This window comes from Aethina tumida, chromosome 3 (assembly GCF_024364675.1).
Source record: "Aethina tumida isolate Nest 87 chromosome 3, icAetTumi1.1, whole genome shotgun sequence".
NCBI lineage: Eukaryota > Metazoa > Arthropoda > Insecta > Coleoptera > Nitidulidae > Aethina > Aethina tumida.
In genome coordinates this window covers 34,598,072-34,615,786 of record NC_065437.1, presented here as the reverse complement: position 1 = coordinate 34,615,786, position 17,715 = coordinate 34,598,072, and the positions used below count along the sequence as shown (strand labels likewise).

At 34.3% G+C, this 17,715-nt stretch overlaps 1 protein-coding gene across 2 annotated transcripts in view; it reads left to right on the top strand.

Moving 5' to 3' along the window:
- LOC109595403 (neurogenic locus Notch protein) overlaps nucleotides 1-17,715 on the top strand; it is a 98,548-nt gene that overhangs the window by 64,159 nt on the left and 16,674 nt on the right. For both annotated transcript variants that reach the window (XM_049964048.1, XM_049964047.1), the window contains exons 6-7: nucleotides 11,101-11,457; nucleotides 15,462-15,617. In XM_049964048.1, coding sequence (XP_049820005.1) covers nucleotides 11,101-11,457; nucleotides 15,462-15,617 — 513 coding nt within the window. The remainder of the gene's footprint in view (nucleotides 1-11,100; nucleotides 11,458-15,461; nucleotides 15,618-17,715) is intronic.

The window sequence follows — 17,715 nt, the reverse complement described above, 5'->3', positions numbered from 1 at the left end:
TTCGTTAACTTAAGGAGAAACTATAAAAATTACTACTTAATTAAATTAAATAAATTGGAAACATTTTTTGAGCAACAAGTTATTATTAATTAAGTACTTATCTTACTTTGTTAAAAGTAAATTAATAAATTTTTTGGGTAACAAGTTTGAATTATTATTTTTTAATAATCTTATATTACTCAATTAACCTAGAGATAAATCTGTAACAAATTGGGAAATTGGAATCAATATTTTTTGTCCACAAGTTCAAATTATTGAGTACTTAAATTACTTCTGAACATAAATATAATAAATTAGGGAGTGTATTACCAAAAATTTTGTTAAATTTAAAGCAGTGGTTCTAATACATCAATTTTTAAAGTAATTTTCACATTTTTTTAGGTTTTATTGATTGGTTTAATTTGATCGAGTCAGTAAAGTATGGTTCACCATTAGAAAGAAAATGAGGCGATTATCTAATGGCCCTCACTAATTTCAATTTTCATCGAGTTATTAGAACGATCATTGAAAAATGTCTATCATTAGCCCGTACGTAATTACAACGTGGCAATGCGACGGTCGCAATCTACCCGATCCACATACACAAAACGTGAGATCTATCGTCCGGAATCGTTTCTAATGACATGCAATTTAAACAATTGCCTCTTCTATCCGAAAGGGGAGGAGTGCACGGGCACACGAATATGGGTCAGATCGAAGACAACAATTTGAATATAAACAACACACGACATAACTGGATCCGCGGACATAGTTATTCAAATTGGGCGCTATCGTATGCATCTGGGGAATTGTCGTGTGCGCCCATTCAGAGATGGTCATCGACAGTCCTCTTAACCATGCGAATGAACACGATAATTTAGCCGGAGACGTGAACACACGGGCATCGGGTTTATTCAAATTAACCCCCGCAATTTCCGAATTGATGCACCACTTAAACTGTTAGAAATTTACACAAATTATACATTATATTTACAAATTTATCTTATTTAAAGCTCTTAAAATTATAATAAATTAAATAATATTGGTTATTTACTTCTTGGATCTATTCTTTAATATTTTTATGTAATATATTTACTGAAATTAGTTTTTTCAATATGTTAAACTCGCATTTAGAGTTAAACTTTGGAGATCAATTACATCAATATTTTTTCTGTCACCAAAAAAATGAGACATTTTGATAAAAGAGATAAGTATTCAAAGTTTTCGATATAAAAATGTTTATTTTTATTTTTTGGGCCAGTTATTTATTTATTTATTTTCTCTATATTTGCTTAATTGAACTTTTCATTATGTTAAATTCAAATATAAGTTAAACTATAAGAAACTTCCATTACTTTTTTTATGACGACTCAATATTATTATAAATAAGAGCAAATTTATTACATTAAAAACTTATTATTTACAAACAAATTTTTGTCGAATGAAAAGTATTTAATTATATAAAAATGTACAAGAAATTAAAAATCACTTTTTAATTATTTTTTAGTCAGTTAAATTAAAATGGAAGAAAGTTTCAGAATTTTATGTATGAGAACACAAGACCTAAATATTGTTATTACCTAAAGAATTCTCATCTCCTGGCCAAAAAGACAAAATCGAAAGTTTGTGAACCCAGCACAATTACACCTGTGAATGAGACAGCGTTAATTTAATTTAAACAACACCAATAAAAAATAAAATAACAGATAATTATACGGCATGAAATTTAGAAATATCCACAGACACATAAATCTCGCTAACGGTTTTCGTTTCGTTTAATTGTTTCCCTTGCGTAATCCAATGAATAATAATATAACATTTGTCCGGTATTGTTCGATGGTACAGAAACTTTCTTTGCGCTCAAGAAATATCCATTTAAAGCTAAATGATTATTCAAGATTATAGTAATCATTATTCTTTTTCGTTCTTTATCTCGATTGAATATAATTTGCTTGCATCTAATAAATATTAATATTTAATATGTGAGCAGTCGTTTCGGTTTAAACATAAAATTTATCTTGGTGGAAATTATAATAATATCAGCATCAATAAAGTATTATACATTTTATTTACATAAATAACTGCGCAGTGAATAAATTTCGTTTGATGTGCGATTAGAGGCAACGGCTCCATTAATCTTCTGCGTGTGTTTCATTGAGCAATTAAACACCGGCATTGTAGTTTCGGTTATTGCATTCCTTCAGATGTCTGGCCACATTTGAACCGATCGCACCGGGCAATTTACGAAGGCAACGATGTTTGTCGATGTGAACGCCGGAATAATGAAGCCCATAAGACAAGGAAGGAGGGTATAATTGAAGAAACCTCAACGAAACCTTGAGTCGGAACGATTACGTTGAATATCGAATCAAAATTCAATTAAACCATTCGAGTAGAGACGACCATTCGTATTGAACATTATGCATGTGCTTTGTCGGTGCGATGCGGCGTTAAACCATAAAAATTTTTCGTGTAATAGAGAAATGTCTATTCCTGAATTCAATTAGTCGCCGGACCGTGGTCGGTAAGTTACATTTAATAAGCACCAGCAGCATGGTGTCGGATGACGGAGGAAAATAATTAACTAAAACTTATTCGTAAAACTCCCCATCGGGCGGACATGTCCATTGAATTACCACCGACCGGAGCGTGTGTATCTGCAGCCGAACGTAATACAAACCTTCGTTTTGTCCGTCGCAACAATTTGTACGCGGCGAGCGCCTCTTTGTTTTACATGTCCGCGTCGTTTTCTCTCTTGAGATGCCCATACCCGTCGGTGGGCAGCGATCCGCGGATCGACAATTGAAATTTTCGCCGTGAAATAAGCACCGTCCGTTCGTCGGATGCGAGGCGATGTTCGTTATGCCCGGCACAATGGCGAGAGGAGCACTTCGAATAAGTTAATGATAATATGTTAATGTTAATAAACGGTGTCCGCGGCTCGGGTCGCAGTTCTCACAGATCTCCGCGTCGGCGAGTGGGCGTACGGTGAAGGCGATGCGTGCACCGACACCGAATCGTCCTCGGGGTGTCCCGATCCTGCTCCACCGCCACCCTCCGGCATGAGAATCTTTGCATATTGTTTCCATGGTATTCAGTTTTTTCCAAGGTTATCCTCAAATTTTTAGGCGTCAAAATATTAAAATATTTATATATATTTTTCAAATATAAGTAGTTTAACAAGAATAAATAATTAATTATCTGTACCAATACAAAAATTAAAAAAAAATTCTAAATTTTATAAAAATAATACCTTCACGAGGTACAAACAAAAAATAATTATTTTTATATTTTTTTGTAATTATTAAATTTTTCTAATTCATTTTTGAAGAAAATATCTTCTAATAAAGAGAAATTATGAAATTTTACATGTGAAAATAATGTTTTGAATTTCTAAATATCTAATATAAAAATAATCACTTCATGGGGTACAAATGAAAAATGATTGTTTTTATCATTCTTATAATTCATTTTTTTTTAAATAATAATTTTTTAAAAGGGAAAATGATAAAATAATGCATCCAAAGAAATAACCCAAACTATCAATTAAGCACAATTAATAATTATTCTTATCTCCTAATTTATTTTTGATAAAAATATTAATATTATTTTTCTAAAAGAGGAAATGATAAAATTATGCATCCAAAGAAATAAACCAAAGTATCAATATAAATATATTTTATATCAAAAGAAACGCACAAATAATAATTATTTTTATCTCCTAATTTATTTTTGATAAAAATATTAATTTTTAATGATAAAAAATAACAATAACCATTTGTAAAAATAACAAAAGTACCAATAAAAATATTTGAATAAATTAAAAAATATATATATTTGTAAATAATATAAAAACTATAATTTTATGGGCACAAATAATAATAATATTTTTATCTGTCTCCTTATTTATTAAAAAATATTAATTTTTAATAAGGGGAATAATAAATTTATGTATGTGAATAAATAACACAAAGCATATGCATTATAAAATTATTTTATTTATAACTACGTAAACACTAACACAAATAATATTTATTTTTATTTTTTATGTTGTTGTGTTATACCTGTCAGGGGCAAGTCATCGTTGAACTCATCTGGATATGTTTATTAATGTTTTCTTCACATGATTCTTAAACAAAATTCGAATTTGAAACAATTTTGACTCGCACCGAATTTTTGTCTGGTCAAATTGTATGTCTGTAATTAATTTACCAAAATAATTATTAAATATCAACCAACTCCAAATTTTTATATTTATTTTAATATAAACCACACAGCCGTATTTATTCTAAAACAAATTATGTATAAATATTAATAACAATAATAACACAGTGACGGCTGCGTGTTGACTCCGACGCACCCTCGGGCGTATACATGGGAACTCAAGCTCGCATCGAAATTCCATCGCCGGTTTTACGCGTCCGAATCAAAAAGCCGATGGTGGAGCAGGTTCGCGAAGTAATTTATACTCGGTCGGCTTGTTAATATCAAATTAGCGTTCTGAATGATAATTTACCAACGCTGAAAAGTGGAATAATTATTGTCGCAATGATCGGAACGGCCGACGATTACGCATATGAAAAATCGGAGACGGTTTTATAAGTGATGGGACGACAAATTGCGTGTTGGGGTTGTTTTTGTCGTCGATTTTAAATGAAAATGAGTTATAATGGGGCCTTTTTTTGTCATATTTCCGAGTAATGCGTTAACGATCTTGTCTTATCGTTTTTAACTGCGAACTTGGCCGCAGGCGATTTTTGGCTTTAAATTGTTCGAAGTACTTTGAATAAACCAATAAAAATCGAATAAAAGCTAGAACGTATCTCCGCCAGTGACAAGATAAGATCTTGATATTCAAATTAACATAAAACTGTTATGTTTAAAGACATCTTAAGGCTGGCGTTAATGTTTTTTTAAAATGGTATTTGTGGGAGTTTATACGAAGTCTTGTTCTTTTATCATCGAAGAATTAGTGGTTTAACTGCCTGGTGATTATCAAATCGCTAGATTGAGCCCAAGTTATTTCAATAAATCGTAGCCGTTTTAGCATAAGATAAACTGGATTAACGAGCATTTAAATGCGGTTTAATTATTTGTTAACGGGACATTTGAGTTTTATCTAAGAGACATTTATTTTTCATTCAAATTTATTTACTGTACTAATTGAATTATACACATAAAAAGCTCTAGAGATCTGATAAATTCATAAATCCCGGTCATACTAATAATAATGTTTGAGAAACACAAATCTTCTATCAGACGAATATATTAATTAATGCCATTATCTTTTTTAATTTTGAATATTCAAAATTAACCTAAATGATTAACATAAATGTCTTTTTTTCTCAATTAATTTGTACTCAAAACTCAATTAATTTATGGAATACATCAGTTTTTCAAATTTGAAAAGTATCTTTTTGGTGTCTCTTAGTATTCAATTTGTACCTTAAATAATATATTAATCTTTTACATATTTATGTTCGTCATTAAATCAAAATGATTTCCATGTAGATTTTATTATAACACACGTTGTAACAGAACATTTTTAATCCACATGTGAACAATTCCGAGCTCAATAAACCCGAAGCCTGAATTATACATCGTAAATTCCTTGTAGGGCAATAAAATATTTCCTAGCTCGGCCCGACCACAATGGACGTTACTTGCGTGCTTCTCGAGGAAACACGAGAATCGGCGCTCCTACAGACAAACGTCAACATACGCCAACAACAATATGCCCATTCATTTCAAAAACAGAACTATGACACGTCCATACAAACCGACATATGCCGCGGAAACTGCGACGACACGAATTGTCTACCGTTGCTCCATCATTCGCCAATAATTCAATCGGTTTTCCCCATACAGTTCGCCGCGTAATTGCCGCATCAGTTCATTAATCTCCGCACTGTCAACGTGGAAGTTCTCGTGAAAATTTCACGGGCACTCGCCGAACGCGAGCGCCACTCCAGTCGGCCCAGCAGGAGCCACTTGTTGCGCCGACAGACGAGTACCACGTGTGTCTTTCTGCTTACTTTCCGTGCGACACCACCCACCCACTAACCATTTATTTATGCCGTCGGGCCGCGTCTGGGAAAGCAATTTACGAGGGGTGCAGACGCCTGTATGTGCGATGGAACGCGGCACTTGAATCTCATTACTTCCCCACCGGCACATTGTGCACATGGACATGTAAATAAACAGAGGACCGTCAAGTGGACAGGTTCAACAGCATATCGATGCCCACACTTGACGTTTTTTGTCGTCGTTCACATGACGGTTTGGCTTAGGAATGCAGGATTTGAGGGATCCAATCCAAAAATTTTGGCCGCACTAGCTTCTTTCTGATTATATTTGCACATATTCGGGTATTCAGTTAAATACTCGATCCGGTGCAACCCCACTTTGGTAACATGTCGTGGAAGCCATCTAGCAATTGACCCGGAGGGCACGTAGCGTAGTAAAAGGATGTGCCGATGAAGGAGACCGATCGAACGGAGAGAACAACGAAACGATGGAAAAGAAAGAAAGAAACCAGAGGGGCTGGGCCGTTACTCAACGACCGTGTCCGGAGCGTGCTGTCCCCGGGTGGTTCCCGCGCACCACAACACGGCATTCCACCAATGCGATTCATTATGGACGCGGCCCCGCTTGGTGCACATAACTCTGCTAGATTCGCGTGTACGACGGTGTAAATACGATCATCTTCATGGGACGCGGCCGTAAATCGTGGCCGGGTCCCGGGGACCCGCATCCGCGGGATACGGCGTCCTTTTAAAATGCACCGTCAGTTACGTAACGTTTTCAATTAGGCGCTAATATTTATCAACCGCGAATGTCTGGCTACCGTTTCCGTGATTAGTTGTTAGTGTTCCCCTTTTGCCGCATAAATGCGGCTCGCGTCATTTATTATTGTTTATTGGAAACGGGTTCCTCGTACGATTCGAAAGACTCATTATTGATGATGCATTTCCATAGTAAATGCGTTTAATTACGGAGATTAATGCATCCAGATGGCGTACTGGAATAAGTGCAGCACTCGGAAGAATCGTCACTCACCAAACTCAAACTGTTGACCGTTGAAATGTGAATAATTCGACAAGGTTATGGGCGCAGATTCCGAAATATTTTTTCCCATTGCCTCCACTTTAATGGAACAACAAAAATGTTTTAATTCGCCAGGTCTTATGAAATCGGTGCGTTTACTTGTTTTGTTACATAAATTACTGTTTTCGGAAAATGTTCTGGCAATTTATTCAGTTCAATTAAAATGTGTTCCGGAGTCGCAAACTCGTTTTTCGGGGTCCTGATTGAAACGATAACTCTCGGCCGTTCTCCCAGAGATAGCGGTGATACCTACGTAAATAATGATCTAAATTACACTTCACAAATTAAACTCATTAAAAGCACTTTTTGACAAGTTTCGCGTCATTATTAAAATTGCATGTTTTATTTTACCATTTTCGGTTTGCAGCTGCACACCATTCCTGAAGATTTTTTGTGAAGATGCAAATTATAATATGTAATTGTCTACTGCCTAATGTGAAAAATTACCTTTACTAAAAGCGAAGTTAAGTTGTAAATAACACACAATTCCTTGCGTTAGAAAATTATTGTCAACCTTCAAAGTATATATTTAGTTTTTAATATATTTTAATATTCAATTTGGAGTAAGCGTGAAAAATATTTATTTATATATATTTCACTACATTGTGTCAGCATTTCAAGTGCCACTAATTTCACATTATGATAATTAGTTCATTAAATTATACTTCTAAAATTAAATTGATTCGAAAAATTATTAATTTTTACATGTTGTAAATAACACAACAATTTCTTGTGGTAAAAAATATATATTTTAAGTTTATAATATTTTTTTAATACTTAATTTAGATTTGAACTATTTAAGGTGTGAAAAAATATTTTTAAACATTGCCAGCATTTGAAAGAACCAGTATCTGGTGAATATACTGAAAATGAATATAAAATTCCTTCGAAAAATTATTGTTTATACCATCTTTTGTTACTTCTTGCTTAGAACGCACTATATATTGTAAATAACAACATATTCTTGTGATAAAAATATATTTTTAGTTTTTAATGTTTGGTATACTCAATTTGAATTTTAATTGTTCAAGGTGTGAAAAAATATTTATAATATGTGTTTTTCACTACGATGTATCAATAATTATAATAATTAGTTAAGAACTAAGTTATTCTTCTCAAATTAAATTCATTTAAAAATTATTGTTCATACCATCTTTCGTTACTTGGAATACTTCGTATATTATAAATAATCCAACAATTTCTTATGGTAAAAAGTATATTTTTAGTTTTTAACTTTTCAAATTAGTTAATTCTAAAAATTATTGTTCATACCATCAGTAATATCTTCTTACTAGGAACACACATTAGGTTGAAAATAAACCAATAGTTTCTTATTTTTTTTTTAATATTTTTTAATACTTAACTTGAATTTGAATGTTTAAGTTGTGAAAAAACATTAACATATAATGTATATGGACACCACCGAAAGATTTTTTAGATACAATCGAAAAATTACAGAAAATTGTTATATCAATATCGTTACCGCATAATGTGAAAAATTACGTTCACTGAAAGCGAAATAATTTTTGTAAATAAATTCATGTAGTAATTTAATAATTTCCTTTCATAATAGTGATTAATGTTGCCTACCTACATATTAATTAGTATTTTTTCCATGGGAAAAATAATTAAAACTGCAATTATTAAAATGCAACTCAATACTGATTGTAAATGAACGTTGAGAAGGCGCTGTTCACAGAGCACTAGACCATTGTTATTATAATTTGAATAATCGCAGACTTAATTATTATATTACTTTATATTATAATAAACCTGGGTCTCGATAAGTCTTGCGTTGCCGCTAACGAAACCGCGTCTCTCTCCCGACTTATAAACGTTTGCATAAACTTATCGTATTGTTCTTGGAAAACTAATGAACTGGTTGCAGTGTGAGAACTGATTTTAGGAGTTTCGCAATTCGCAACAACAATTTGTATCGACTTACACACAGGACCGACATGAGGAAGTTGTTTGTGCCACAATATTAGATCATATTTCGTGATTTTATGGCACTTTCCCCGTGATTTTAGCAAGCACGAGGTCCAATCAACTGTGGAGATTTCTATTATGCTTATGCAGATGATATTTACGTATTTATAAATTTCAATCGTATAAATTGCCCCGGTCGTTTGAATAAACATTCACGCGTTCTAATCTACCGGACACGAAATAATCCGAGATATGCATTAAATATTTCAGGATTTACATAGACATTACCATTTTGTTAAACGTTCGGATATTACTCTCGCAGAGGAATTTATCACGCTGGCGTGTACCACTGCTGAAATAAATCCCCTTGGCCAATAACAAACGGCATGTGTGCATGTCCTGTGGCGCTTATTTTACTTTATTTTTGCGTTTGTGAACTTGCATTGTCAATAACGCGTGCAATTTATCGGTTCTCAAGCGAAAAGGATCGAATCAATCAGAATTTAGTTCGAGGTTACGGTATGGTCACGATAAAACATATTTAAGTTCTTAACGTTTTTCAGCTTTCAACATTTTGCCATATAATATTTTTTATTTTATGTGTGTGTGTATATTAATCATTATAAATAAGTTACATTATTTTACAGCTATCTTAGGTGGAAGTTAAGACACTTTATAAGCCACGCACCTTATAATTTTGTAAAATACAATAATACATGGACGATGACACATAGTTTTTCTTGGGAATTCTAGTAAAGACACGTTACATGACCTTGTGACTGGTACACGAACCAAAATAGCCGTATCTCCTCATCTATTCGTATTGTGTAATCCTTACTTCATACTGTTGCACTGTAAACGGCTAAACGTTTCGATCGGAACAATAATCAATTATAAAATCTTGATCTTAATTATGATGGAATTTAAATTGTTTAAAAATGAGCCGTGATAAAGGAATAGATGGATGCATTGTTTTAAAATCGGCTCCGTTATTTCAAAATGCTAAGGTACAAATCATATTTTTTAACAAATTAGACTATGAAATAATAGTAAATGTTTTCGTTTATGGTCTTCTCACGACTCGTGATCCCCGTACTCTTTTAAGTGGTTGGGCTCGAGCAGTTAGGAAATGCGGCATATAATTGATTTAATCTATCCATTTCTGTGGTACTCGAGGGCACCGACAGTATTGTATGGTAATTACCGACGTATTTCCACATCTGCGAAATTAGAGCAGCCACTCATTTATCCAATCACGAATTTCAACCCTCCAAAGCAATTGCAACAAGAAGAGAATGTCCAGGAACTGATAATTAATCTTATGTGAAAAGCACACTGTAAACGCAATTAAGATAATATTGAAAATAAATAATGATTCAGAAAAAGCTTATCTAACTTCCATGATTGTCAGCAAAACAATTTTGTTGACATGCCATAAACCTGGTTATGAACACGCTGTTGATAAGACAAGCAACTAATCTAAATCTTAATAATAACAATAGTATAGAGGAGCAGTTTTAAATTCTCGACAATCATTTCGGGTGCCTTGGCCGCGTCTATCGAATTTCCCTCGGACAGGAAGTGCGGAAACCGCAGCATCCCAGCGACCGTAATCTCCGAGTCCGAGGACGTGGAGGAAGGAGGCCGATAAGCCGACAGTGCAGAGTGAGCGAGGAGCGCGATAGATCGGCGTGGGCCGGTGCTCCTCCGGCCCGATACGACGACCGTGGGAAAAACGCGCCGATCCGCTCCAGATGTTGCGGCCCCTCTCTCTCCAGCCCTCCATACAAACACACACACACTCCCTCTGCCTTCTTCAGCTACGAAGGCTGACGCCCCGTTCCGATCTTTGGCCCACTGAACTCAGCGGTATTAAAAATTGCTTTAAACGGATAATAAAGTTTTAACAAGAGCAACGCCGCAATTACTCTCGGATACTGCGCTAATTGAACGCTTTAACCTGCCGGATGACCTTCCAAGAAAAACAATGTACTCTAATTGTACTCCTAGTAGTCTTACCTAAGTTACTTGTCTTTAGCAATTGACTAATACAGCTAACTAATTCAATTGATATTTTCTTTTCAGGATTCCGCGGACAGAACTGCGAGGAAAACATCAACGACTGCCCGGGCCACCAGTGCCAGAATGGGGCGACTTGCGTGGACGGCATCAACAACTACACCTGCCTATGTCCGTCGACGTACATGGGTCGGTTCTGCGAGCAGGACGTGGACGAGTGTTCCCAACGTCCGTCCGTTTGCCAGAACGGGGCCACTTGCACGAACAGCGTGGGCGGCTACTCCTGCATATGCGTGAACGGCTGGACCGGTCCGGATTGTTCCATCAACATCAACGATTGCGCCGACGCCGCCTGCTTCAACGGGGCGACGTGCATCGACAGGGTCGGAAGCTTCTACTGCAAATGCACCCCTGGAAAAACAGGTAAGAGCAAATTGGTACACGTACACTTACAATGGTACTGATTTAAGGCTCGACGACATCTTTCAACGTTCACGTATTGAAATGTTCTTTATGGCATTTTTTCCGTGGGCCAGTTCGTTCTTATTCAGCTTTCAACGTGCCCGTAATAAAGCACCATTATCTTTAAAATCTCGCGGTCGAGATTGACCTGTCGGTTAAATTAGCCTGAAAAAGTCGGTATCTTGGATAATGCATCGGATGTGTGTGTGTGCGCTTAGATGGGCACGATGCAAAATGGAGATATTCCTTGTGTATTTGATTGAACACACATTAATATGTCAATGCGGTCGTATTGTTTGTTCGTGTTCGCTTTTGAATTTATGTTATGGTGTTTTGAATCGGTGGAGGTAGGTGTGGTGACCAGCTTGTATTCTCTGTTAACACTCCATCGGACCGAGTGGAGAGAAAGGAAACAACTGGCAACTTGTTCAGAACATCGACACTCGATATTTAAATCACCTTATTTAGAATACGAGATTGCTTCTTGCTGAATTATTTGATTATATGGGATGTACATCCCAAAACTTTTTTTCTGTCACTGCGTTCGAAGTGCCAACAACAACATTCAGTAACATTCTTTTATGAAACGCAAAATTCAATCGAGAAAATATTTTATTGAAAGATAATTGTCCATTTTTTTAAGTTAATAAATTCGAACTAAATAAATTTTGGCACCAGACATTCTTTAAGACACTGGTTCAAATTGTTCTCCCTCAAAAAATGTGTCTGATCCGGTATGACAGACAACTAGAAGTATAATAATAACAACATTTCTTTGTGAAACACAGAATCCAGACTTACTTACTTTTAAATAATTAGGAATTATTTATTTGAAACATAATTGTTCATTTTTCAAAATTCATATAAATGTAAACTAATTAAATTTAGAAATCAAAACAGTCTTTAAGACACTTGTTCAATTCGTCTAGACTCTAAACGGATCTAGCTGAATTATTTGAATATATAGGGTGTAAGTACATCCCAAAATGTTTTTCCTGACACTGTACTGAAAGTAATAACATTCAAATCCAAATTGAAACATAATTACACATTTCTTTCAAATAAATAAACACAAATTAATTAGATTTCAACACTAAACATTCTTTTGGACATTCAAGACCCCATTAATATTATTTTACATACCTCACCTAATGGATTACCGTTGCTAATGTCCAAATGAATTATTTTCTTCACATCCAGCTTATCCGCGTTGATGAATACGTTTCGGAGCGAAAGTTGAACCGTGCAATTTTTAAATTTTCTAGAACGCTTCGTTAGGCTCCTCTAATTGAAAACCAGTTGACTCGCCCAAATGTTAATTAATTATTTTATATCCAAAACCGCGTTTTAAATCACAGAACACAACTCATTGCGAAGAACGTGAACCGTAAAAGAACAAAAACCGCTTCAGTCCATCAAAGAGACATATGCACACCAAGAGCTAATATGCGCCCATCCACTAGCCTCTCGTAAAATAAGCAAGCAATTTGCCAGCTGAATTAATCTATTACATGCATACTGATGAGACAATTATCTTCGTAAAAGGAAAAAAAAACGGCATGGATTCCATCACAACAGCATAATAACAAAATGCCCTACGTGTATAATGAGAAAATGCAAAAACACCCGCCTTTTGTTGCGGCCAAGATTACAACAACAATTTCTTTCTTGATGCATAACGCAAGCTCGCCGGTTCCGATATGCCTTAATGAGCGCTAATCGCGAACCATCACTCTGTTTGTGTTATCAAACGGCGCATTTCAGAAAGATCATCTAAAAAACTAATTGGATCTATTGAATATGAAAATTGACTCGTAGCTCCCATTTTTTAGTACAAGACATCAAGTTTCTTTTCATGAAAAAGAGTAAACTCTAAGATGTATCGATTTGACCAACACAATTTATGGTTCCACTGTGGCAGAGACCCAAAAATGGGTTTCGTTCAGCGAATTCCGCGGCGTCAACGTGAAAAATGGACGCGGGCGTGCGGTGTACGGTGTCCGTCCCGGTATGACAGCCAACAATTAATCGAGACCCGAGATTTATATAATTAAAAAGTCGTTAAATCGGCCTCCTTTAATGATACGCCAAGTGTAACGAAAGCGGTGAACTTCGGTAACCCCGAACAATTTTAATTACATAGAATTGTATGGTTAATTTTAGTGCATATAAGCCGATGTAGGCCGATTTCGACTCTTGCCATTTTCGAATGCCGAACAAGTAGCATTTTGTGTCCGAACTGAAATCGAAAATTACCCCAAGTTCTCCCAAATTTTCTTTTCGTAATCGGTGAATGACTTACTAAGGTAACGATTAATAAAAACGCAATGAAAGTCACTTTATTTAGTTGTTTAGACACTTTTAGTTTTCAATTCTGATTGAAAACATGACTTAATGTGTTTTGCAATGAATATATTACATTTTATGTGATTAATATCCAATTACCATGTTAAAATTTAAAATAAAATTTTACATTCTCTATGCGTTTACAACATCATAATTTGTATCACCAATTTAATGACATATTATCATAAATTAATTACATTTCTTAGTTTTCTATTTTATTATAAATTGGGTCTTGAGTGGTTTTTGAATGATCATATTACTTTTTATCTAATTACTCTGTTAAGATTTATAGAAATAAAATTGAGATAATGAAGATTTTAGATGTACTTACAGCATCATATCATCATCATCATCATCATCATCATAAATTATATTTATATAATAACTATTAATTGCTATATCAAAAATAAACTGGAAAAAATTGATATTTTTGTATTTGCTTCTCAATTACTATGTTTAAAATTAAGAATAAACGCTAAAAAAATTAAGATGTTCAGTGTAATTACAGCAACAAAAAGTGTATCATAAATTTAACGACGATATCACAAAAGTATTTCGAGTATTCGCGTGTGAATTGGGAATGTCACATTGTTACACATTTCCCAACATTTGTACATAAACTGTCTCCCATTTCTACATAACTGTTCCTCACATCTTGATTAATTCAATAAAATTGTTGGTCGCATTTTTGGAAAAAGTGATAATTGGATTAAAATAAACATCTAATAACCAGTTACTTTCTTTGATGGATAACCACGGCGGTTTCCTAACGAGCAATCATGCTTAGCTGAGTGATATCACCGTACGCATCACAAGATCTTGTTTGGAATTTTTTTATCACACCCAGTTCGAGAGGCATCGAACGCATCGTTCAATTTCCACGATTAAATTATATTTATATCGTTCACGATATTACTTATGTGTTTTGACTGGCTTTCAGGTTATGCAAATCAGTAATTAGAGCCAACTTAAAGAAATGCAAGCATGTTTCTTCATAATTACACTTATTAAATTTATAAAAACCCGTTTTTCTGATACGATCTCTTACTCTTTCGTACTATAAATCGCGCTCCCAAGACTATTTCATAGCATTAATTAATATAAAACAACACATGTCTTATCTACAATTTACAAATGAACAATATCCTGTGCTCCATTTAGATAGAATAATTAACTCGGAACGATCTTATTTTTGGTCTATTAAGTTCTGCTTATTATTTCTAAAGACAAGAATAAATCCACTGTTATTACGAACACGTTATGGTAATACTCGCTTTATTGCCCGAGTATTAATTAGCGAATTCCTTCTATTGCCAACGTTCTATTATTCATTTAATAAGTAATTGGATGGATTAAATGCAAAAATCCGAACAAATACACGTTCTACCAGTGTTACTTATAAGAAGTCTTTTCACAACAAAAATTGTAACCGGACTAACATTATCGCGATAATAGTTTACTGAAAAGTATTAATTAAAACACAATTAACACTATATAAACAATTTTAATTAATGATAAATTTCGCAACAAATAAACACACGAACAAAACGACAGATACAAGAAAAAAATGTTATGTTTAGCATTTGCAACCAGCACTGATTTTACCATTCTGTTTTCAGGTCTCCTGTGCCACTTGGACGACGCCTGCACCAGCAATCCGTGTCACGCCGATGCCATTTGCGACACGAGTCCCATAAATGGCTCGTACACTTGCAGTTGTGCTTCTGGATACAAGGGAATCGACTGTTCGGAGGATATCGACGAGTGTGAACAAGGTAGGTTCTACATTACTGTTTGCAACTTACCTTTAGATTGATGCTGCATCGACCCAAATAGAGGTCTTTATAATTGGATAATTGGATGAAACAATTTCGGTTAGATCTTGTCTAAAGTGCTGAAAACATACGATTTCTAGGCTTGTAACATCATCGTTTTCTATTGTATAACATACATTTCACAATTAACTGAAACTATAAAAAGTGCCTTTTACAATTTAAATAAAGTAGATACTTGTTATCTGCTTTGGAATCGGAGAACGAGACAAGCATTGAAAATTTATTGAAGATAAGATTCTTTCGATATACTACGAATAACTGTAAAGAAAACATCAATATAATCGCATTCACTATAAACTGTATGTTGTTATTATTATTTTTGCTAATCTTTTGTGACTTTTGAATTATTATTCTGTTTATGCATGACTATGTGTATGTAGATCTCTCATCTCATACACACATAAATCAATTACTCAGTTAGAAAGTAACTGAAAGATGGTTGTCCATTGTAAAATGTATGAATTTCACAATGAGCAACGTCAATTAAACTACAAAACTGCATTTTAGAATTCATACTTTTCTTATCCATTTAAAATCAGCAAACAAGACATGCATTGACAACCTATAAAAGATATATCTTTCAACATTTATTTTGTAACAAATCCATAAACTGCGAATAACTGTAATAAAACTGGTGATTACTGTTACAAAAGCTCGATTGTGATGTGTTTGAATAGTTCGTGAATATTGATTACATGTACAAAATGTAAATTAACATAAAAACATTGATTACATATTTGTAATCAACATTAAAAGAAAAATTCATGTCTCACAAACTTGTTGTGTTTAATCCATTTACGATAACATACGTTTCGAATGTAATACAATTTTAATGTGTGCTAGCCTCCATTGTGCCACCATTTCCTATTAAACAACTAGTCCTTTTTGTTTACATAGTCGGATCATAGTCAGGCCTGATTAGACACAGTGTCCAAATGCAGTGGGTGATGGCTCCCATGTCAAAAAAAGAAACAATACACTTCGTAAGCGCCATTCAGTCAGATCATCGACCTTATCATGTGTACGTTCTAATATTATTTATGGTATAAAAAGCCATTGTTCGTCGGTCGATAAATCTATCTGGTCCGGCCTCCCAAAAAACACACATCAATTACCTGTTCGTGAGTTTAGAAATTAAAAATGTGGTGCAGTCGAACGTATTGTTCGGCGAAAATGTTTATTTATTGCTTCGACCATCGTCCAACAGTGAAAGCTCCACTTGACTAAATTACGAATAAGCTTATAAAATACACAATTGTCCACCACAAGTGTCAATGACGATGCAGATATGTTGCATAAGTTTAAAACCAGATCGGAATTTATATTTTACCATTTTCCGACTATAAATTGTGATTATGCTAAATGCTCATAAACATTTAGTTTGCACATAATTCCTTCCGCGTTACGCCAGAGACTTTTAAAAGTTACGAATAAGTGTTAGGTAGCTGGTCTCACAATTACCGATAATTACCAGTTGGGATTGAGTAAAATATGGCGTGCCGTCAGGAAATAAAATGTCAATCGGATTGGTACAACCCATGTATCTGATTCTGATAGTCAGTTGTTCAGAATAAAGTCAATCAATTACTGGCTAACAATATTTAGTAATTATTAGATACCGGAAGACGTGTTTTAAATTTAACATTTAACTCTAAAATTATCTTTATTCAACAATTTTTTGCTAATGTTCTGCAAGCAAATGTTACGGGTCTTCGAACTAAAGAAAAGCTCAACCTCAGTTTTGACCTCCTATTCAGAATTAATCTGTTAATTATGTAACAAATTGAAAATGACAAAAATAAATGATAGTCACCTGGAGAAAAATCTGGATTATATAGTGAATGAGACTGAACGTCTCATTTAACATATTGGAGCTTCCTTAGAAACTCTACTACGATGTGATGTGGTGTTACATTGCCACGAGGAAAAAGAACGCCTCTTTTCTTTTGATTAAAGAACAGTTCTCTTGATCAATATGTAAGTTCTGGACCACAGTCCACCACATAGTCATCGAAATCTTGCTTTGATAAAATTCATG